This window comes from Pollachius pollachius, assembly GCF_949987615.1.
Source record: "Pollachius pollachius genome assembly, chromosome: 19".
NCBI lineage: Eukaryota > Metazoa > Chordata > Actinopteri > Gadiformes > Gadidae > Pollachius > Pollachius pollachius.
The window spans coordinates 5,127,935-5,152,222 of NC_136952.1; the positions used below are offsets into that span (position 1 = coordinate 5,127,935).

The 24,288-nt window shown below is 45.9% G+C and overlaps 2 protein-coding genes across 5 annotated transcripts in view; one reads left to right on the forward strand and one right to left on the reverse strand.

Annotated features, from left to right (window-relative positions):
* ebf3a (EBF transcription factor 3a) overlaps positions 1 to 2,395 on the reverse strand; it is a gene marked incomplete at both ends in the record, with an annotated part of 17,368 nt that extends 14,973 nt beyond the window's left edge. For all 4 annotated transcript variants that reach the window (XM_079757322.1, XM_079757321.1, XM_079757320.1 and 1 more), the window contains 4 exons: positions 242 to 297; positions 842 to 905; positions 1,361 to 1,517; positions 2,271 to 2,395. In XM_079757322.1, the coding sequence (XP_079613448.1) occupies positions 242 to 297; positions 842 to 905; positions 1,361 to 1,517; positions 2,271 to 2,395 (402 nt within the window). The remainder of the gene's footprint in view (positions 1 to 241; positions 298 to 841; positions 906 to 1,360; positions 1,518 to 2,270) is intronic.
* A 7,821-nt stretch (positions 2,396 to 10,216) lies between these two features.
* Positions 10,217 to 23,923, forward strand: syde1 (synapse defective Rho GTPase homolog 1). Its single transcript, XM_079756550.1, has 14 exons — positions 10,217 to 10,429; positions 11,920 to 12,254; positions 12,427 to 12,856; positions 13,870 to 14,208; positions 14,566 to 14,758; positions 16,018 to 16,196; positions 16,739 to 16,837; positions 17,349 to 17,452; positions 17,680 to 17,802; positions 18,095 to 18,221; positions 19,021 to 19,205; positions 19,706 to 19,931; positions 21,373 to 21,699; positions 21,814 to 23,923. Exons 1-14 carry the CDS (start codon positions 10,354 to 10,356, stop codon positions 21,975 to 21,977), a joined length of 2,907 nt encoding a protein of 968 aa, XP_079612676.1. The 5' UTR covers positions 10,217 to 10,353; the 3' UTR covers positions 21,978 to 23,923.
* The last annotated feature ends 365 nt before the right edge of the window (positions 23,924 to 24,288 follow it).

Sequence of the window (24,288 nt, forward strand, 5' to 3'; positions counted from 1 at the left end):
TCTAATTTACTAAAACATCATCTAACACCAGAATGAATCCCCCAGTCCGCGGAGTGGATTTAAAATGAAAAACGTCAGTTATATTTAAGAAGTACCATCTGATCTCCAAATGATAATAACAATCCATGATTTTTGATTTGTTAATTCTAATACATTTAATTATATTTTTATCACTATCGTTTCATACATTATTAGGCCTTTTGTTATGATTAAAATTATTTTAGGACTAGCTTATTCTCACCTGCTTCGTCATTGAGTCTATGAGGCGGACGAACAGGTCTTGTTCGGTCCGGACACCTGAGAAAACACACACACACACACACACACACACACACGCGCACACAAACACGCACACACACACACACACACACACACACACACACACACACACACACACACACACACACACACACACACACACACACACGCATACACGCACGCACGGACACGCATGCAGACACTCAAACACAGACACGGACGCACGCAAGCGCACACACGCAAAAAAAAAAACTCTTTACATCACACATGACAATCTTCTCCCCTTGAGAATAATACACGTCATAGGCCTAACACACGATTTAAATTCTACCCGCTTGTCCGGACCCCAGAGAATAACTTATTAATTATAATTACCAACATCATATTCATTATAATAATCATAGCCGCCGTCCTGCGGTTATGTCGCGGAATTCATTTCATGTAAATACTTAACTTCTGTCGGCCACTTGATCTGCGCGTAAAATATGTTTAATCCTTTCCCAACATTACTCAATCATTTGGTAATTTTGTAAATGTCATCTTCAGATGTCTCAAGTGTATTCAATTGAATATTTAGTCTTACCGTTGCTGTAAAGGAGTTGAAGTTTGTAGTGAATTCCGTTGTTGGTCTTTTCGCTGTTAGGCTCCTAAACACACAAGTACACACTTATAGTAAGACACATATCTTTAACACACACATTAAATACAAGGGTAATTTGCAGAAAACTAAAAATATTATATATCTTCATATAATGCTGGATAATGGAGGCTAGAGTCCTGCAACTAAGAAATCTATTTTAGTTATTTTTGTCTTGGTTTTTTTAATTCAATTGTTTAAAGATTTAGATATAGGCTGTATAAATCAAGATTCACTTACTTACTTACTACTGAATTGCACCGATAGATAATGAGTTCTAAAGACAATTTCTAAGGCTTTTAAAAATAATTTACCTTGTTAGATTTAGTTATATATGCTTCAGGCTATTTTCACAAGGACTAGAAGTAAGCGGAAGGACACAAGGACTAGACTAAAACAGTGTGTTTGATGCAGTGCGCCTGGGACTACGTGGCATTATAATATCTCCAAATATCTCTGTCGCACCTTGTCTTTCTCCACAAAGTCCACATAGGCGGTCCTCTCCACCTCCACCGGCTGGCCCTGCCGGTCGTACAGCGCGAGCACAAAGTGGAAGAAGTTGGACTTCCGGAGGTTGGAGGGCGGCTGCTTCTCGTAGTGCGCCCGGGCCAGTGCGACCCCGCTGCGGGCACACGGAGAGAGAAGGCTCGGTGGTTAACATACAGACCTCTAACGCTACTGGTGACCTTGACATGGGTCACCCGAAACACGTTTCATTAAAACCGTTGAACAAGCAGTCATGGGCTATTTTATGCGTTTATAAAATGATAATCGTTATTTTGGTTGCCTGAGGATGTCAAAAAGTAATATGATGGCAGTCATTAAACACTAAAGTTGTAACCTTAATGGAGCAGCCGATGGGGTGTCTTTTTTTTAAGTTTTAAAATACATTTTTTACAAACATGCATACATTTATTATCATGTCTTCTGGAGCGCTGCGGTTTACTTTGAGGTGCAGACTTAATTCTAACAAACTAAAACGGACCAGATCATAATTATAGAGCGTCCCTCGGGTGGCGCTCGGGGTGATAAATGGTCAAGACTTTATGCAAATGAGATTAATTATGTCAGGATCATGTCCCCTTTCAGGTCCGGTGACCCGATCCCCATGCTCTAGTTATAAGTCACCGTGGCGCGCGGACAACACGGAGGTCTTGGACCGGACCGTCATACACCAGACTTAGGGCCGCCGCTTCACGCGCGAAGAACAATGAGGACCGGGCCGTCTCCAGGTGGCGGGAACCCTTCGCATTTAACGTCTGCGAGCCACTAGACCTCAACCAAGATTTGGCCTATTTGGATCGATGCAATAAAGCAGTAGAGTGAAGGTAAACGAGAGATGACAGATGACAACCGATAAACGATGGGTCGTTACCTTTGCGCGGCGGTGTTGGCGTCCACCACGCCGCTCGAGTGCATCCACGAGCGCACGGCGGTCATCCCGCCGAGCGGCTCCTCTTTCATCCCTCCGCGTGGGACGGACTCCTGGATCCCGAACATGTCGCGAGCCGCGGAGTCCTGAAGTGTCGTAAGGATCTCTTGATCGATCAGGATCGATCCGGATTCACCCGACGCGTCTGCTGCACGAGACCCAAAAGTTGTTCTCCAGCACGCGACTCGCCCTTCACCTGCTCGAGCCGTGGCAGGTTAAAGCGCGCGGGTGACGCGGGAACCGTGGATTAAATGGACTACCGTCTTTAATTTGACATGGATATTTGATAGTGAGCCTGGGGGTGTCAAACGAGAGTTTAGAGAATCTAGCGGGGAGAATAAAAGTCTGCTGAGTGAAGAAAGAAGGAATAGAGAGAAACGATATTCTTGCACAAAGTGGCGGTTTCTGGTAGAGAGATAAACACGGTGTAAATAATAATAGGCATAACAGTTAGGGGTGAGCGGGTACCGGGTACCGGATACCGGGGCTGGGTGTAGCGGAGAGGGAGACACTCTCAGTCCTGCATCCCACAGGACTGGAGCTTTTCCCCGCGAGCCGAACCGAAAAACCCCCGGGATCCTCCGGTCACCCTGTGACGCACGAGAGGAGGCGTGCCGTGCCCAAATATGGAACAGAGCGATTGTGTGTGTGTGTGTGTGTGTGTGTGTGTGTGTGTGTGTGTGTGTGTGTGTTTTCGTGTGCGTGCGTGCGCAGCGTGTGTGTGCGTGTGTGTGAGAGAGATTTCGCTACTGAGCGCGCCAGCCTGTCAGTCTCGCGGAAGAAAGAAGGGAGAAATGAGGAGCGCGTGGAAGAGGTTTCCACTCCAGGCACGAGACCCCTGCGACCTGCAGCTTTTGTTTATTCAGACTGATTTAACCTCGAGACCAATCAACATCACATCACTACACAAACACAACACGACACGATATACACAATACGCAACATCTTACCGTACACACACACACCCAACACTACTCTCTTCAACACAATATTCACAACACACTCACTACACAATGTAATTTTTTAACAGACATGTTGTTCGTTCGTTGTTAGTTGCACAAATGTATTGTTATTGATTTGTTATAACCATGGCCTCCCTTCCACTGCGCCCTCCCCTCTCTCTCCTGAACTGGACTAAACCGATTTAAACACTTGGTACCGTTTACCAACACACCTGGTGTGTGTCGGTACAGGTACTTTCACATTTGGAGTTCAGGACGTGTGTGGGGTCAAATGTGTAGACAGGGAGACAGGTACATTTAATCCAGGTGTATTGGTAGACTGGTACACATGTAATCCAGGTGTACATCTGTAATCCAGGTGTATTGATACTACATATATGTAATCTAGGTGTATTGGTGCTACATATCTGTAATTCAGGTGTATTGGTACTACATATCTGCAATCCAGGTGCTTGGTACTACATATCTGTAATCCAGGTGCAATGGTAGGCCCTCAGACATACATAATTCAGTTGTGTTGCTAGACAGGTACATAGGCCTGTACTAAAGGTGTATTGGTAGACGATAGGTCCTGTATACCTGTAATCCAGGTGCCGATACATATATCGGCTCTAGCTGTGATAGGGGAGTGTATTGAGACGGCTACAAATCTATACAACACAGGTGTGTTGGTGGACAGGTACCTATCCTGTACATCATTTCTTCGCGTCACTAATCAGCTGGAAAGTCTTGGCTCGAGGCGTGAGGCCGTCGAGGGATATGAGCCGCGTGAAGCCCCGTGAGCCACCGGGAACCGAGGGGTGTAACCGGACCGGCACGAAGAGAGAGAAGAAACTAACAGAGGAGAGTAGAAGAGGAAAGGCGATGAGAGGAGAGGAGAAGACAGGAGGAGAGAGGAGTTTAAGTGTGCTTTATACGTCAATCTGTCTCGTGCTCCGCGGGTTAAGTGATTTACCTGTCCGCGCGTTTCTTCTTCCTCCTCCGCCACGTCCGTTCAGCAAGCGCTCTAATTGAATAAAGGTAGGTATGTCATCTTTTATTTAATGGCCTCTTTTAAAAGTGTCCTCTCTGTGACAGAGGCCACGTTATCTCCACATTATTTATCGCTCCTTAAATTTTACCAACGACCTGTCTGCTTTTTAAATCAATAGATCGATAAATCAGTGTTGTGTTGGAGTGACACGGCAGCAAAGTATTATGCTATAATCACTAGATAACTACATATCCTCTCATCTTTGGCCGTATGGCATTGAAAGGAAGACAAGCCATATTTTTTCCTAATGATTGTGGCTCTTTTAAATCTAACTAAACTGACTTTTAAAAACGTTTCAGTTGAGTGATGTGTTGAAGATGGTATATGATCCGGTTTTAAATGATGAAACCGGGACGGCTGCCGGTGAAGCGACCCCGGGGTTGGCGGCATCGCGGACGGAACGGTGGATTTGGCTTCCCTTTATTTTTTACTTTCCTCCTCATTTTCCTTATTTTATTTACTTCATTTTTTTCTTATATTTTTTCCTTTAATTTTACGTTTTTTTTTTCCCCGTCCCTTATTTTCCCATAATTTTTGCTATTTATATATATTTTTGTGTTTGACAACATAGGCAGCTGGCCCCGTCGCGCGCGGGGATATTCTATTAGCGGGAAAATTAATGCAAATCTTCGCGAGGAGCCGTCTGAATAGGCGACGGCGCGCGCACCCTCCATCCACCTTCCTCCGCGAGGCTGCAGTCAGTGAGGACGCCGGCACGAGCCCCAGTGAGGAAGAGTTCTGCTCGAGCCTTTGAAGCTCCGCGCGCCGCACGCACCTCCTGATCCACGGGGACGTTTTCTGGAAATCAATTACTGTTAACCAGTTTAACATATTCAACGGGACAGCGGTTTGTTAATAGCTATCCTATAAAATGTTAATAAAAAAAATAATAATACAAGCACAATAAGATAATTAACAACATTTTTAGGTACGACGGTGTGGCTACATAATTGCAATACATAATTTGTAGAGCTGAAACTTAAACAGCTTTGCAATACATTTCCATGAATAAAATGTAAAACCCATAGTTGATGCAAATATTTAATGTTTCACTCATGGCAGCTAACCCAATTTCTAATAACAATATTTTAGCAAATAATGATGATAGGCAGCCATACTAATTACAATAATAGCACATTAATATTAATAAAAAAAATATTATCATTATTATTATTATTATTATAACTACTATACTTATTTTAATAGTAGCAATAATAGTAGTAATTCTACTAGTAATAATAGCAGTAATAATTCTGGAGTCTAAACGGCTGGTGTGTCCGCGTGTGTGAGAGAGTGGAGTCTAAACGGCTCTCGTTAGTGTGTGTGAAGTGTTTCCTTTTGTGTGGATTTACGTCGCACAATTCATCCACGATGCGGCGTGCGCGCCCGCACACACACAAACGTGTCCCTATTTGCATTTAAATAGCGACATCAACCGACGCGCGTGCCACACACCAGTGGGTTTCCCAGATGTCACCGCAAAGTCAGATGGGCCAGCTGTCACGCACGCAAAGACTCACAGTAAACACACACACACGGGCGCGAGCGAACAGCCCATCTTTTCTCTCTCTCTCTCTCTCTCTCTTTCTCTCTCTCTCTCTCTCTCTCACACACACACACACACACACACATTCACACTCACACACACACACACACACACACACACACACACGCACACACACACACACACACACACACGCAGACAACAGCAATGTTCTGATCCAACTGGCTAAGAAGCGTTCAGTCATTTAACACTAAACACACACACACGCCGTCCCAGCAACACACGCACGGAGACACACACGGAGATTGTCAGACGCCACTCAAACTCTGTCCTTACCTTCGACCATCGACCAACTTTACACAGAAAGCCGCTGAAAATGATGATAAAATATCAATACCATCCCACAGACAGAAAGATATAGAGATAGATAGAAAGAAAGAGAGAGAGACAGAGCGAGAGTGAGATTGCGAGAGAGAGAGCGAGAGAGAGAGAGAGAGGGAGGGAGAGAGAGAGAGAGAGAGAAAGAGAGAGAAAGAGTGAGAGAGAAAAAGAGAGAGAGAGAGAACGAGAGAGAGAGAGAGAGAGAGAGAGAGAGAGAGAGAGAGAAAATATCCTCCCAACGGATGACTGACTGTCCCGTTCATCAACAGATCAAAGCGGTAATCGATACCATTTGTCGGCCGTATGTCATGATCTGTTCATTTGATGGTGGATGTTTAATTGTTATTGTTTTCCTTTCATTACAAATAGTATGTGTTCTTTTTTTATATATTGCGTTTTAATTTGTACAGATATTTTATTCCACCATGGAGGCCAATCGGTAAAAAGTAAAACCATCTGAATGAAAGGTTGTTTTGATTTGTCCGATTTTTATCTTTCGAGTTGTAGGTAAAGCACTAAACACTAAAACCCCATTGGCGTTAAAATCATCAAATCAAATAATTTGTTTCTGTCTTAACATTCCCCGTCTAATGGTGATCGCTTTAAAAATCTAAACAAGGGGGAAATTCTTTCAAAGAAACCGTTCTGTGTCCCATAAATAAATAATGAGCTGTTCCCAGTCCGACAAAAACACCGAGAACCGAACAACAGGCAAGAGCGCTCCGTTTGGCCCCGGAGGAGAGGGGGAGGAGGGGGAGGGGGAAGGGGAGGAGGAGGAGGAGGAGGAGGGGGAGGGGGAGGAGGAGCTGGAGAAGGAGAGGGGATGGAGGAGGGGGTTGAGGAGAAGAGAGGGGGAGGAGGAGGGGGAGGAGGAGGAGGAGGAGGAGGAGGAGGAGGAGGAGGAGGAGGGGGAGGGGGAGGAGGAGGCAGTGGAGGGGCAGGAGGAGAGATGGAGAGGAGGTGAGGAGAAGGAGAAAGTGGGGAGGTGGAGGAGGGAGCCGGGAGCCGGGATGGTGGGATGGGAGAGGATGGGAGGCAGGGAGGAGGGGAGGAGGAGGGGAGGGGAGGAGGGGAGCTAAGGGAATTCCCCGTCGCAGCGGTGCTTCCGCTCAGTGAGGAAACAGCGACGCCTTGCGGGCCCGGGACGGAACCGATGACCTCTCAGAAGAGAATTCTTTGCGGCAAACAAGCACTCACAAGGAGGACCACAGCGGCTTTTTAAAAATAAAGAGAGGAAGAGTTAGAAGTATTTAAAGAAAAATCGAATATAATTCGATTCTGGCCTTCCTACGAGGGATGGACAGATGAAGTATAATAGCCTATGTAATACTTTGCAGAAGTATAACAAGATAAAACCAAATATATATACAGTTTAATGTCCCAAAAGTACTTTCTTAAGGCCCTTACTAAAGATCTTTACAAAAAGTCCTTACTGATGGGCCTTAAGGATCTGCTAAAAACCTTTACCTAATGCATTTATTGAAATCCCTTGCTGAAAGCTTTTACTTAAAGCCATATAAAGTCCCTTAACGGCCCTTCATTAAGGGCTTGCTAAAGGCCCTTACTGAAATCCCTCACTTCATGCCTTTACTAAAGGCTCTTACTGAAGGTCCACCAACGGCTACTAAAAGCCCTTACAGTGTCCCTTTCGAAAGCCCTTTCTTAAGGGCCTCTCTAAGGTCCTTACTACTGTCCTTAAAAATAGCAATTACTTAAGTCTCTAAATGCCCTTACTGAAGATCCCTGCTAAAGGTCCTAAAGGACTAGACTAAAAGCCTTTACTAAGGGCTCTTACTAAAGGTCCTCCATAAGAGTCCTTAAAAGCCCTTGATAAAATCCCTTCTTAAAAGACTCCTTGGTAAATTACCTCACTTAAATCAGTAAGGTAGTTCAGAATTCGACCTTCAACCGAATGTGCCAGAACAAGAAGCACGAGGACCTCCCTGATGGGTTCAGGCCCGCGGGACTTGATCTGATCTCCTGGTGAATCACCACCTGCTGTGATCTGGAGCCTCGCGAGGCTCCGTCTTGTTTCCAAATCAAAGGTTGCGATCAGAGCGCGTGTGGGGGGCGCGTGAGGCTGATTAGAGTGGAAGCAGCGCGCGCTTCAATTAGCTCATTCTAGAAATTTTAATTGGTTTTAATTAAACATGGCCCGGCGCTAATTAACAGGCGCGAAGTATCTCCCGCCACTGGGACCTGCGCGTGTCAGATTTCATTCCCTTGTCCAGATGTCCAACAAATCGGCGTCCAATTAAAAATAAAGTCAAGCATTTTCGCTAAATTCTCTTTTAGAGCGCCGAATTAAGGGAAAATTGGCCCTTTGGCCAATTAATTAAATTAATAAGCAGTCGACCAGGTGTCTTTGATGTTTAAGGCACTTATAAAACTGAGTTTAATAGTCTCTTTAAACGCCTCACTCCTTTTTATACTGCTGTATTCCCGGTGAATGTATTCACTTTGACGGTTCGTCCACAAAGAGGCGGGATTATTATCATGTAGTTTATCAGCTCATCATGTATTCAGATAAGAGCAACCTACATGCTGTCGGTGAAATAAAAGTGAGTGAATAAAACATGAGCGGTGAAGTAAGACGTCAGGATCAGAGAACCGAGCTCGAGATCACTTCCATCCACCGTCACCGAGAACCCGCGGACCACGTGAGTCACCCGGTAAGCTGGAGGCGACGCCCGGGGCGAGAGAGAGAGAGACACCTGTGTGTGTGTGTGTGTGTGTGTGTGTGTGTGTGTGTGTGTGTGTGTGTGTGTGTGTGTGTGTGTGTGTGTGTGTGTGTGTGTGTGTGTGCGTATGTGTGTGAGGGTGCGTTAACGGGCGCTTACGGATAGGGAGCAGGCTCCAGCCAAGATGCGCACCGTGACGGTGACGCCTAGTGGCCATGTGACGACATTGCGATTCAGTCACATATAAAGGCCCATTCAAGGCCTATGCCCATATATGCTACCGTTACTGTTTAAATATATGTATACATATACCAAGGCGCATTATCAGCTCTTAACATAGTGTAGTGCTCTAGAAGACTATGTAAAACAATAAGCACGGCTGGAGCGATTGTTTCTTTATTTATTCTGTTGATATCGACCAATTGTGTTTATTGTCAATGCACGTTTTAAAATACGTGAAACCTTTGGTAGAAACTTTCTTAATAGAGCGTTACAACTTTTAGTGTACCAGGTACACTAAAAGTTTCGGAAGATCTAAGAATCGCAGCACCACCTTGTGGCCGTGGCGTGTAAATATCCCAATAAAGAAAGATACTCCACAACATGTCTGAACCTCTTAACTAGACGACTTGTTATACAGTTGAGGTAATAAAAGGATGAGCAACAAAGTTAAATGAATCAGATGATAAGTGGCTGATAAGGTTGAGTCAATAAGATGACTAGTAGGAATAAAGCTGAGTGATACGATGATACGCACAGGCTATAATGTAGAGACGATTAGAAGTAGGGATAATAAAGATATAAAAGATCAATTTAACCGAATAAAAAAAGAACGAACTAAACATTGCATCTTCCAGTAGGTAAACTCTGCAGCCTTTCAGAGCCGGCCGTGCCCGCTCATATAGCCACACTGACCTTGGTGGCATTGATTGATCGATTGACTGATGAGACAGGGGTCTGGGTGTTCCGTGACGACTCCAAGCACAATTATGTGTATATACAGACCATTTAGAAAGAGAATTACGTTTTATTAACCTGAATAAACATTGATCATTACTCATATTATGCTAGTCATTCTGGATGTGAAAGTAGTTCCCCCTAAACTCTTCCCCCACACGCACGCACGCACACGCGCGCGCGCTCACACACACACACACACACACACACACACACACACACACACACACACACACGCGCGCGCTGTCCCACTCGGCCCCCCTCTTCCCCTTTCTAGAAGTGGTCGGGGGGAGGAAAAATCTGTGGAATTCATTTCCTGTTGAGAGAGAGAGAGCGAAAGAGAGAGAGACACAGAGATCGAAAGAGAGGTTGAAGGAGGACGTCCCTGGGGTGAGCCAGGACAGAGGGAGCGCAATGGAAGAGAAAGAGGACTAGCAGGACAAACTAATAGAGTTAGTCAAAGTAAAACCAAGTGCGTTCAGTGTGCTCGGCGTCAGCGGGAGGGAGTATGGCCGAGCCCCTGCTAAAGAGAACCTTCTCCCGGCTGCGATCCCGACGGAGAGCCGCCGACCCCAAAGTCTCCGGTAGGACACAGACACCAACACAAACATAACACAAGTCCAAGTTTAAAGAACGATGTTGTTCTTTTATAGACAATTCGCGTGTAACATTTCGGAAGACGCATTTAGATTTCGGAACAGTTGAAGACTAGAAAACTAAGTTAGTCTGCACAGCCGCTGTGAGCCGCAGGCGGTCAGACAGAAGTTCCCGCTGTCACAAGGAAGCACGGAGACCGTTATAGATCAGATTCAGATACATTATACATTACAGCGTTATAGATAATACATAAAGATACATAGGCCTAACACGTTTTAGGCCACATGCATATTATGTACTTCCATGCACGCTGAAAGATGAGAAAAGGACAGACCACCGTTATACTACACATACACATAGGCCTACACCGTTACAGAAGAACAGAGCACAAACATTGCTCATAGGCCTATCTATATACATCCCTATAGATCAGTTACAGATATATCAGGCCTGCATGCATCGTATGACATACACATGTAGGGTCTACTTGAACAACATATCAGTATATTCACGAAAGAGAAAGCATGAGGAGGTGCTAGACCAGTCAGATCACTTCTGCAGGTCTCCTTACGAATCGTAACCCTGTTTATGTTCTCGGCAGACAGACAGGCAGGCAGGGAGACAGACGGACCAACTGACAAACTGGCAGGCACAGGAGTAGGTGAACACGTCATCAGCACAGTTATGATGTCACAGTGATGTAGAGAGAGATAAAAAAGAGAGTGGGAGAGAGGTATGGCGAGAGGTATAGAAAGATACATAGATAGGTAGAGAGAGAGAGGAAGAGAGAGAGACAGAGAGAGGGAGAGGTAGAGAGAGAGAGAGAGAGAGAGAGAGAGAGAGAGAGAGAGAGAGAGAGAGAGAGAGAGAGAGGTGTACACTCAGAGGTTAGTAGTCAACCTGCAATATGAATGAACCATTGTAGGCGTGTGTGTGTTTATTTACCCGGCATTAAGTTGAAGTTGACTGCTTACTTTGTGAGTCTGGGATGAATAGTGAATGGAATTGTGTGTGACTGTGTGTGTTTGTGTGTCTGCATGTTTGTGAAACTGTGTGTGATTTTGTGTGTGACCATGTGTCCGACTATGTGTGTGTGTGTGTGTGTGTGTGTGTGTGTGTGTGTGTGTGTGTGTGTGTGTGTGTGTGTGCGTGTGCGTGCGTGTGTGTGTGTGTGTGTGTGTGTTTTACTGTATACGTGTGTCTGTGTGTCCCTGGTCAAAAGCACAGAGCAGTCTTTGACATTCGAAGCCCTCTTCTCTTCTCTCTTCAATTACGTTCTAAACTGTAACTGCTTAAGGGATATAAGCTTTTATTAGTACACACACACACACACACACACACACACAGACTTAGACACACACGCCAGACACACATTTTTATGTCTGTTTTTGTTCTCTCTATGTGTCTGTGTGTGTGTGTGTGTGTGTGTGTGTGTGTGTGTGTGTGTGTGTGTGTGTGTGTGTGTGTGTGTGTTCAGATGTGTGTGTCATTCAGACTTCTTCGTCATCGTCGTCATCATCTAGCCGTGTTGGCCCCACCACCCCGTCCTCAGGACAACACATCACCGTTGCTAAGAAGCAGCAGTGGGCTCAGCAGGGCTCCAGCCGGGAAACTCTCCCAGGAAACAGCCAGGCTTCATCTGGAGGCCTCACTGGGAGACAGCCCCCTGCCCCGGCCTCTTCTGGAGGCCTCACTGGGAGACAGCCTCCAGCCCCGGCCTCTTCTGGAGGCCTCACTGGGAGGCAGACCCCAGACCAAGACCAGCCTTCATCTGCAGGTCTCACGGGGAGACAGACACTCGCTGATGACAAGGTACCAAACCCACTGACTCTCTCCTCTCAAGTGTCCTATCCTTATTGGCGTCTCCTTCTCTTGCCATATCCTCTTCCTCTTCCTCCTGTGTCCTAGTGGTCTCTTCTCGCCCTGTGTCCTCTCTTTGTGTTCTCTTCTCTCCCAGTGACCTCTCCTCCTTGTGTTCTCCTAGGGTTGTGGAATGAGGCCTTGTGTTGGTCTGGACCGGGAGCACAGCAGCAGATCCCAGGCCCAGGCTTCTGTCTCACCCCCCAGGGGGCCCTACCTGCAGAGCCTGGAGCGCAGCAGGCGAACCTGGGTAATGTCCTCAGGAAAGGCCCAGGCTTCAGATGAGGCCTCCCGAGTGGAGTCCTGCAGAGAGCAGGTGGAGAGAGGGACCATCTGGTACAACCCCATTCCAGAGGAGGAGGAGGAGTTGCTCTGGCGGAGGAGAGAGGAGGAGGTGGTGCTTTGGCGGAGGAGAGGAGAGGAGGTGGCTGGAGGAAAAGGGCCTTCAACCCTCACGCAACCTACCGAAGACCCCACACCCGTTTCAAAAGATGTCGCACAACCGACCGATGACATCGCAAACCAAACTGATGAGATCACAGTAGAACACTTAGGTAAGCGTTTACTTTTGTAATGTTGTGTGGTTACATATGATAACCCTTGATCTTCTATGCCTAGTGTTCATCATAGTATCACATTGGCCATCTTGACACAAGCGTTTGGAAGTCATGCGCTAACTGCAATATAATATATGTATATATATATAGCAATGGGTGTATCATGTGCAGTGTTTGTAATAACTCTGTTAAAAAGAACTGCATTAGGTAACGCCGTTAATTTTTCAGTAACGGGGTAATCTAACTAATTACTGTTTCCGTCGTTACAACGCCGTTACCGTTACTGTACGTTAAATGCGGTGCGTTACTATGAATTGATTGAATAAACTGCGTAATCCGAACGCACCCCTGGCTCCAAACACAAACTGCTAGTGAGGAGACCGGGTGGGTTAACAACGAGATAAGCGATTATGATTGGCTAAGGCAGAGTCATGTTTCATGGTAGCCAATCAGAGCCAGTGTTTTTACACACAAGCCAGGACACGCGCGCCACACACACACGCACACGCACACACCAAACAGATTCGATGAAGCAGCAGAAATGGCGAGTCCGGAGCAATCCGAGGAAAAGTTGGCATTTTCTGTAATATTCGGCATATGTTCCACAGCCTTTGCCACTAAGCAAATTAAAATTCAGTTGGAACTATATCAGGGCCTTGAATGGGCAGTTCAACCATTTAACACATTGAGGCCAAGTGAAAACTGCTCAGAAAAATCCAAATTCTTTGACATATAGCAGCTTTCTTTTTTTTACAGTAACGCAAATAGTAACTTTCCTTGGTAACTAGTTACTTTTATTATAGAGTAATTCAGTTACTAACTCAGTTACTTTTCCGAACTAGTAGTGAGTAACTATAACTTTTTTAGTATATATATATATTACTTTTTTAAAGTAACGTTCCCAACACTGATCATATGCAACTTCCTCTGAAACATCGCTTGTCACTCTCTCCCCCTCTGCCTCTGCCTCTCTCCCGCCTCTTTCGTCCTCTCTCTCTCTCTCTCTCCAGAACTGCCCAGTAGTGTGGCTCCTCCCCCAGAATCAAGCCCCTCCTCCCAGAAGAAGGTGGGCATGATTGACAGGCTGAAGTCTCCCGGGACGGTCCGGAAGCTGTCCATGAAGATGAAGAAACTTCCGGAACTCCGACGCAAACTCAGCCTCCGCTCCTCCCGCTCCAATCGCCACGGGAACAAGGCAGAGGGAGGGGAGGAGGGGGCCTCCTGGACCAATAAGGAAACGCCATCCTTGTCATCGAATCAGAACGTGCTCAGCAGATATCACCTCGATAGCTCCGCCCCCCCAGCCAGGCCGGTCCGCCGGTCCTCCAGGGGGCGCTCTAGCAAAGGAGGTATTCACTCAGTACAGTCACTAAAATACCATTTATTACTGAATACTACAATATTGCAAATACTATTAAATAGGACTAAAGCTATTACCATAGTGGTATTTTTCTAATAAATACTAGAGGACTACAAATATTATTACGATACAATACTACTACACTAGTAAAAGAGGTATTAAGTTAATACTATAAGTTAAGTTGTATTTATTACTTACTACTCCAATGCACCAGTGATTCTCTATATTGTTTGGCTAGGATTCAATATTTCGGTCTGATAAATCTTGCAAGCCAAACCGAATTGTTTTATTGCTCTCAACATACTGAAACTATATTACTTATAAAATAATCCACTGTATCTCCTAGGTTACCTTAGTGATGGGGATTCCCCTGAACTGCTGCCACGGCAACCGGCCGCCTCCCAGACGGCCCCAGAGGGGGGTTATGATGTCACGTCCTTCCGGCTGTACGTGGGCTCGGAGCAGCCCCGGGGCCCGCAGAGGGTCTCAGGGCTGCTGACCGTCCACCTGCTGGGGCTAGACGAGATGAGCAAGACCAGGTCGGTCTAACACTAACCCCATCACTGCCCAACACTAACCCCATCACTGCCCAACACTAACCCCATCACTGCCCAACACTAACCCCATCACTGCCCAACACTAACCCCATCACTGTCTAACACTAACCCCATCACTGCCCAACACTAACCCCATCACTGCCCAACACTAACCCCATCACTGCCCAACACTAACCCCATCACTGCCCAACACTAACCCCATCACTGCCCAACACTAACCCCATCACTGCCCAACACTAACCCCATCACTGTCTAACACTAACCCCATCACTGCCCAACACTAACCCCATCACTGCCCAACACTAACCCCATCACTGCCCAACACTAACCCCATCACTGCCCAACACTAACCCCATCACTGCCCAACACTAACCCCATCACTGTCTAACACTAACCCCATCACTGCTCAACACTAACCCCATTACTGCCCAACACTAACCCCATCACTGCTCAACACTAACCCCATCACTGCCCAACACTAACCCCATCACTGTCTAACACTAACCCCATCACTGTCTAACACTAACCCCATCACTGCCCAACACTAACCCCATCACTGTCTAACACTAACCCCATCACTGCCCAACACTAACCCCATCACTATCTAATACTCACCCCATCACCATGCTACTCCATCATTTTCTAACACTAACCCCATCATTATCTAACACCATCACTATCCAACCCCATCATTATCTAACACCATGCTACCCCATCACTACCTCACACTAACCCCATCCCTATCTAACCCTAACCCCATCACTATCTAACCCTTACCCCATCCCTATCTAACCCTAACCCCATCACTATCTAACCCTAACCCCATCACTATCTAACCCTTACCCCATCACTATCTAACCCTTACCCCATCCTTATCTAACCCTTACCCCATCACTATCTAACCCTAACCCCATCACTATCTAACCCTAACCCCATCACTATCTAACCCTAACCCCATCACTATCTAACCCTTACCCCATCACTATCTAACCCTTACCCCATCACTATCTAACCCTAACCCCATCACTGTCCAACACTATCCCCATCCCCATGCTACCCACTAAACCCAACACTATCTAACCCCATCACTACCTCACACTAACCCCATCCCTGTCTAACACTAACCCCATCACCATATAACCCCCTCTAACCCCATTTAATCCCCCCTCACCTGAGAACCATTTTAAACCCCCTAACCCCGTCTCTCTCTCTCCCGTCTGCAACATGTCCCTCTGGTGCAGATGTGACAGTGGTGGGAAGGAGGTGCTGTTGGCCATCCAGGTGGACGGGGTGACCAGAGCCCGCACCTCCCTGCTTACCCTGAGGGGGGCGACCCTCCCCCTCAACCACACCTTCCACCTGCAGCTGGAGAGAGCCAGGCAGCTACGGCTAGTGGTGCTAACGCCACAGGCTAATGCAGGTAAATACCACGGCTAGTGGTGCTAAGGCCACAGGCTAACGCAGGTAAATACCACGGCTAGTGGTGCTAACGCCACAGGCTAACGCAGGTAAATACCACGGCTAGTGGTGCTAAGGCCACAGGCCAATGCAGGTAAATGCCATGGCTAGTGGTGCTAACGCCACAGGCTAACAGAGGTAAATACTGCGGCTAGTGGTGCTAATGCCACAGGCTAACGCAGGTAAATACCACGGCTAGGGGTGTTAGCACCACAGGCTAACACAGATGAATACCAAGGCTAGTGGTGCTAACACCACAGGCTAACACAGGTAAATACCATGGCTAGGGGTGCTAGCACCACAGGCTAACACAGATAAATACCAAGGCTAGTGGTGCTAACACCACAGGCTAACACAGGTACATACCATGGCTAGGGGTGGTAACACGGCTAAATACTATGGCTAGGGGTGCCTGCACCGGGGGATCATCCAATCTGTCTCCATGGATACCAGGTAGCTGGGCCGGGACCTGACCCCTAACTCTCTCACTCTTTCTCTCCTCAGATCCGTTGACCAATGAAACACAGACTTCCTCCTCCAGCGGACCAATCAAAAACCGAGTCTGTTGTCTCGGAGGGCTGTCCATCCCTCTGCTCTTCAAAGGTCTGTCTGAATGTCTGTCTACACGTACAGTATGCCTGTCTGTTGTGACATGTGGCTCTAGGTGGAGGTGCATCGTGACCCAGATGGTGAGGTCATGGTTCAATGTATAGGCAGACTTGTATGCGAGTTTATGCAGGAATGCTTAACTAGTAAAGATATTATTATTATTATTATTATTATTATATTATATTATTATATTATATATATTATTATGATATTATTAACAAAAGAGGGAATTTTCCCCCTGTGATCTGCACCTATGACTGCCGATCTATACATTATTTAATTAATTCAGATATGGTTGGAGCATTTCATTACGCCCAGTAAAGCAGGGGGGGTAGGTAGTCATATTGCCAGGGTAAAAATAGGGCATTATGGGAAACAGAATTAACATCAAACTTTTTTCCCTATTCTCTTTCTGTCTCTACCTGTGTGCCTACCTTTCTGTCTCTACCTGTCTGTCTCTACCTGTCTCTCTACCGCTCTGCCTGTCTGTCTACCTGTCTGGCAGCCTGCCGTTCTCAGCAGCTGTGTGTTAAGTTGGATCCGAGGGGTCTGCTGTACGTCAAACTGTCTCTGCAGGAGCACTGGAGTGTGCCATCGACCACCCCACAGGTAAAACACAGTACTGCAGCATACTACCACGACATAGTCCTACTTATTGTACTACCACATAGTACTACACAATACAGTACAACTGCATAGTACTACTACATAGAACTACACGATACAGTATGACTACATAGTTCTACACAATACAGTACTTATACTTAGTACTACTACATTACTACTAGATAGTACTATAGAACAGTATGGCAATGTGACAATGTGTCTCACTGCAGGAGGGCGGCGAGAGAGTGTTCGGAGTGGAACTACACCATCTGGTGGACAGAGAGAGGACTGCTGCTCCCGTTCCTATCCTCATTCAGAAAACAGTGAAGGAGATAGAGAGGAGAGGGATACAGGTACCTATTTTACTAACCTTCTCCCTGCCTGTTTACCCGTCTGTCTGTCTGTTTGACGTGTATCTGTCTGTCTGTCTGTCTGTCTGTCTGTCAGGTGGTGGGTATGAACAGGGTATGTCTATCTGTCTACGTGTCTGTCTTTTTTACATGTCTGTCTAACTGTCTATCTGTATGTCTGCCTGTTCGTCTGTCTACCTCTCTGTCTGTCTACCTGTCTGTCTACCAGTCTGCTAACATGTCTGTCTAACTGCACTTCTGTCTGTCTGACTGACTGTACCTGTCTGTCTGTCAGGTGGTGGGTCTGTACAGGTTGTGTGGCTCTGCGGCGGTGAAGAAGGAACTGCGAGACAGTTTTGAGAAAGACAGCCCAGCCGTGTGCCTCTCTGAGGAGCAGTACCCCGACATCAACGTACTCACAGGTACCACTGTAGTACTACTCCTAGTACTAGTACTACCGCTAGTACTACCGCTTGAACGACTGCTAGGACTATCACTCAGTACTGTCACTCATACTGCATCCTGTAGTACTACCACTATTGCTAATACCAGACCTACCACAAGTACTACCACTAGTACAATCAATAGTACTGTCACTATTACCAATGCATATTGTAAAGCAGAACCCTGACTTCGACATACTCACAGGTAGTACTGTACTACAACTAGAACTGCACATGTAGGGTTGTGTTTTTGTGAGTTCTGCACAAGAACTGTGTATTCATTTTATTTAATATTCCTGTGTATTTTAATTCTACTGTACATTTCTTAGCACTGTGTTTTTAACGAGACTACCTCATAGTGCTGTGTATTTAACAGAACTGCGTATTTAATCAACCTGTGTATGAAATAGTACTGTGTATTTAATAATGCTGCGTATTTGGTCGTCCTGTGTATTAGATAGTACTGTGTATTTAATACTGCGTATTTGGTCGTCCTGTGTATTAGATAGTACTGTGTATTTAATACTGCGTATTTGGTCGTCCTGTGTATTAGATAGTACTGTGTATTTAATACTGCGTATTTGGTCGTCCTGTGTATTAGATAGTACTGTGTATTTAATACTGCGTATTTGGTCGTCCTGTGTATTAGATAGTACTGTGTATTTAATACTGCGTATTTGGTCGTCCTCTGTATTAGACAGTACTGTGTATTTAATACTGCGTATTTGGTCGTCCTCTGTATTAGACAGTACTGTGTATTTAATACTGCGTATTTCAGGTATATTAAAGGACTACCTCAGAGCGCTGCCATCCCCCCTCATCACCAGCCGTCTCTATGACGATGTGCTGGCCGCCATGAGACTCCGCCCCCTGCAGACTGGCCCCGCCCCCGCGTGCCCCGCCTCCTCTGGCTCTGTCAACAGCCCGGTGGAGTTGCTGGACTGCCTGCCCCCCCCAGAGAAGGTAGGGGGCACTAGAGAGATGATCCTCTCTCTTTAACCCATTCAGACCGGATCACGCATCTGTGCGTGTTTACCTTTAAGACCGGATTGCGGATCAATGCGTGTTTACCATTAACTCTCTCTCTCTCTCTCTCTCTCTCTCTCTCTCTCTCTCTCTTTATCTCTGTCTCTCTTTACCTCTCTCTCTCTCTCTCTTTACCTCTCTCTTTACCTCTCTCTCTCTCTCTCTCTCTTTACCCCTCTCTCTCTCTCTCTCTCTCTCTCTCTCTCTCTCTCTCTCTCTCTCTCTCTCTCTCTCTCTCTCTCTCTCTCTCTCTCTCTCTCTCTCTTTACCTCTCTCTCTACCTCTCGCTCTCTGCCTATAGTGTGTAAATACATTACCGTTGAAATACTTGCATACTATTGTGTGTGATTATAAAGTGCAATGTATTATAATGCATGAATGTGTACTACTCTGTATACATATAAATACTGAAATGTGTGTCTCCCTCTTCCCTCCAGGCCACTCTGTCGCTGCTGCTGGACCACCTGAGCCTGGTGGCCTCCTTCAGGTCCTCCAACAGGATGACCCCCCAGAACCTGGCCGTGTGCTTCGGCCCGGTGCTCCTGGCCTCCACCGACGGGGTGCCGACAGCCCGGGAGGGGGGGAAGGACGCCCCACCGGTCACGGCGGTGGACTTTAAGCGCCACATCGAGGTGCTGCACTACCTGCTGGCGCTGTGGCCCGGTAAGACTAAACATCTCGTCCAGGGGAGGGGTAGTTAGCTGTAGAAACACCTCCAGGGGAGGGTTAGTTAGCTGTAGACCTACTGACCAACACCTCCAGGTGACGGCTGGTTAGCTGTAGAGCAGACCTACTTACCAGACACTCATACTATGTCACTAGACCTGTGGTTCTCAAAGTGGTGGGGAATAGAGACGTGACAGGTGGGGCGCGACAAACGGGAGGAAATTCCACTAGCTAGGGTTACATGGAAATTTCTGATCCGATTCGATTTCTAATCGGAATAGATCTATTCCTACCATGCAATCCGAATGTACGTTTGTATGTCTCTCGCGCACAACCGTTATGTTGGTCTGGACTTGTATGATATATTTAAGGGATAATATTGTACAGAACGCCGGTCCTTATCGGGAAAATAAGCCCCGACAGGACAAACCGGACCCCAACGCGAAGCTGAGATGTCTTGCTTCGCCTTGAAGGTTATTATTTTCTATAATGACCGGCGACGTTCTGTACATTATCCCACTTATTACACGGCTCCTTGCCAAAACAAAACAATATCTTCACACAGTGAAGATATTTTTACAATTACCATTTGTAGTGTTGATCAGCAGAGAAATAGTCCGCCAAAGACGTTGACTTCGCTTATCAACCGGACACGCTGGGGTTTGTAAGACTACTTACAGAGTAATAAGAAAGACGTGAATCAGGCAAAAAATACACTTTCCTTGACAGCGGTCAAGTTCGGTGTGCATAAAAGTACAGACGGACCAATTGCGAACTACTGCAGCTGCTGATGCCATCTCTCTAAGTAGCCGCACCCACCCCAAACCAATCGGAATAAGTGAATACATGTCGATTATAGCAGACTACACCACCTCTTCTATTCCGCATGGAATTCTATTCCGATCAGAGGATTGTATTCCGATTGAGGCGTAAATATAATCATTTTTTATTCCGATTGAGCTGTTCTTCCACTTCTAATCGGATCAGAAGTGTCCATGTAAACGCGGCTACTGAAAACGAAAGCTTGACAGGCACAGCAACAGTAACTAAGGGGGCGGGGCTAAGCAAAGGGTCAATTGTAACGTCATGACACAGCTGCACTTTTATTTTCTCTATTGTTGAACTTGCTGTTATTTGATGTTAATGAGTTAGAATTTAGATACAACATGATGTTACTTGATGTTACTTCAATAAATTTGAAAATGTTAAGCTTGGCGTATTTCATTAGCATTGTGTCGGGGCGATGGGGGCAGGTGGGGCTTGAAAATTCCCCCTTGTCCAAAGTGGGGGATGACCGAAAAAGTTTGAGAACCACTGCACTAGGCCAAAGTAGAGGTGGAGAACCGGTGGTTCTCTACCTGTAGAAAATGTAACTGCTCTCTGTTTTTTAAGCAGTTTAAGAGGTTATTGAACTGGTCTCTGAATTGTTTTGCTGCAGTTCCGTCGGGCCGAGATCCGGAGGAGGAGGAAGTCGATGCAGCTCCTCTCTACTGCTCAAACCCATCTCCTCCTCCGTCACCGCCCTCCCCGGCCATTACCCACAACCCCCTGGGCCAGCAGCCGAGCCGTGCTGCTCTACGATTGGCTCTGCCACAGAACCCCAATCAGCAAGTGGTTGTTTCTCGTCGGGGGCGTGGTCTTGCCCGATTGGACAGCCCTCCACCAATCAATCGCTACGCTGGTGACTGGAGTGTCTGCGGGAGGGACTTCCTGTCTGGACAGGATGCAGATTATGATGAGGTTGCTGGAAGCGGGAGTGAAGAAGGTGTGTTTTTTCTAATGAAAGCCTTGAGTAATCTGAAAAAGTATCTAGAATAATACAAATATCTATTGGTGGTGGCTTCTCCTCTCCAACCAGTCTCTTCTTGCTGTGTTCCAGGGAGCGACGAGGAGGAGAAGAAGGAGGAGGCGTGGTCTTCGGGACGGATGTTCATGGAGGAGTTTGACGCTCCGTTCAGCTGCAGACTGAGCCTGAAGGACTTTGACCGCCTCATCCTCGACCTGGACCGCGAGCTAGCCAAGCAGATCAACATATGTCTGTAGTGTGTGTGTGTGTGTGTGTGTGTGTGTGTGTGTATGTAAGCCAGACATGACCAGTAGAACTTAGAGCCGGTTGGTGATGTTGACCAAGACATGACCAGCGGAGCTCAGAGCCGGTTGGTGCCGTTGACCAAGACATGACCAGCGGAGCTCAGAGCCGGTTGGTGACGTTGACCAAGACATGACCAGCGGAGCTCAGAGCCGGTTGGTGCCGTTGACCAAGACATGACCAGCAGAGCTCAGAGACTTCTGGTAATGTTGAACCAGGCATGACCAGCAGAGCAAAGAGCAAGCTGGTAATGTTGACCAAGACATGACCAGCGGAGCTCAGAGACGGTTGGGATGGGGACTGCTGCTCATATGCTGAGGCTGTTTGACAGCTGCCCGCTTCACCGTTTCAAACACCACGCAGTGCCTTTGTGATAGTATTTTTGTATTTATGTGACACGTCAGGGTAGATGTATATGAAGTATGATGGGAAGGTCAGTTTGCACTGTTTAAGCCTTATTCTAAACAAATATGAGTAGTACTATTCCTAAGAACCAAACGACTCAAATATACCAAATACTATTAAATAAGCTATCAGCTATGGTTCACTTTAACGTTCTCAACATCACACGTGTGACCCATTAATATATGGCTCCATCGCTGGTTACCATATGAACCTGGTTAGAATGGTCCGCTGGTTACCACCTGCTAGTTAACGATGTTAACCAACCGCAACCGACTAACCTGGTTGACATGGTAACACTGAACAATCTTTGTAAACTATGAAGTGCAGATTATTAGCTGTGTCTGTTGCTATATATTTTTGCCCTTTTCTGCTGGGTGTATTCATATTATAACCAAAACAATCTGATTGGACAGCTGTGCTGCCAGATAGGTTGCCATGGTGACGCCAATAGTAGGCTAATGGAGAATGTTATTACTCTTAAGTTTTTTTCTGTTTTGCATAATGAACATTACCAGGTGGAGCCAAACAGTATTGCTTTTAATGTTGTTTTAATGCTAATTGTGTTACAGTTAAGCCATACGATGTTGTCAGTGTTAGGGCTGGTAGTGTGAGAGCGCCCCCTCGTGATGTATTGCAGTATTAAACACTCCTTTCAGGAACCGTGTTGGGTAGCTCTGACTGTAGCAGGACGGGATGTTAGTCCCAAGGTACGGAGAATTCAGAGTTCTAACACATCTGTAGTTCAGTGGTGTTACCCATCTGTAGTTTTTGATTTCCATCTGTAGTTTAGAACTCCTTCATCTAAGTGTTTCATCTTTAGTTTAGTGTTCTTACTCATTTGTTGTTAAGAGTTTGTACCCATCTGTGGTTTAGTGTTCCATCAGTAGTTTAGAGTTCTAACCTGTGTGTAGCTTAGTGTCCTTACCCATCTGTAGTGTGTTTTTCCATCTGTAGTTTTGAGTTTTATCTGTTGTTTAGAATTTCATCTGTGCTATACTTTTTAGAGTTCTAGTTTCGAGCTACATCTGTAGTTCTGAGCTCCGTCTGTATCTGTCGTTGAATGTTCCATCTGTAGTTGACAGTTCTATCTGTAGTTTATAGTTCTTAACCATCTGTAGTTAAGAGTTCATACCCATCTGTAGTTTTGAGTTGTTACCAATCTGCCGTTTAGAGTTCCATCTGTAGTTTAGAGTTGGTACTCTTTTGTAAGGCAACACCAGGAATTCCAAGGCCATATGTCATGTTCGGTAAAGTGTACGTTTTCAGATGTCATGTATAGTATGGAATATTTTACGTGTCATGTTCTAAGCACAACAAATAACCATTTACAGTTTGTTTTATCAAATGTATTATACGTGATGTAATGGTGTGTGTATTTTATTTTACGTGTTGCACAACTTCAGTACGCACTTATGTTTTACTGTTGGTGATGATGATGATGGAGAGGACAAAGATGTAACCAAAGTATTAAAGCACAGTTGCCCAGGCAACCTGACCGTCTGTCTCTTATCAGACAAGTTAATAAAAACCTTTTTATTGTAGTCTATGTGTCCGTTGTATATAGACTGTTCTTGACTATTTTGCAGTATACTTATAACGATTTCTCTATTGACTCGACTCTGATACATTGATATGTTTGTGGTTATTGTAGGCCTATCAATTGATGTCGTAAATTGAGACATCGCTAATTGCGATATGTGCTACTTCTAGATATTATTATAAATTAAACATGAGCCATTCTAAATCTTGCGAATTCACGTTGATCTGGACGTGTGAAGCTGCTAAAATAGTGAGTGATATTGGATACGATATGATTATATTTCAGTATATTGACATGAGAGTTAATCATATGTATACTTT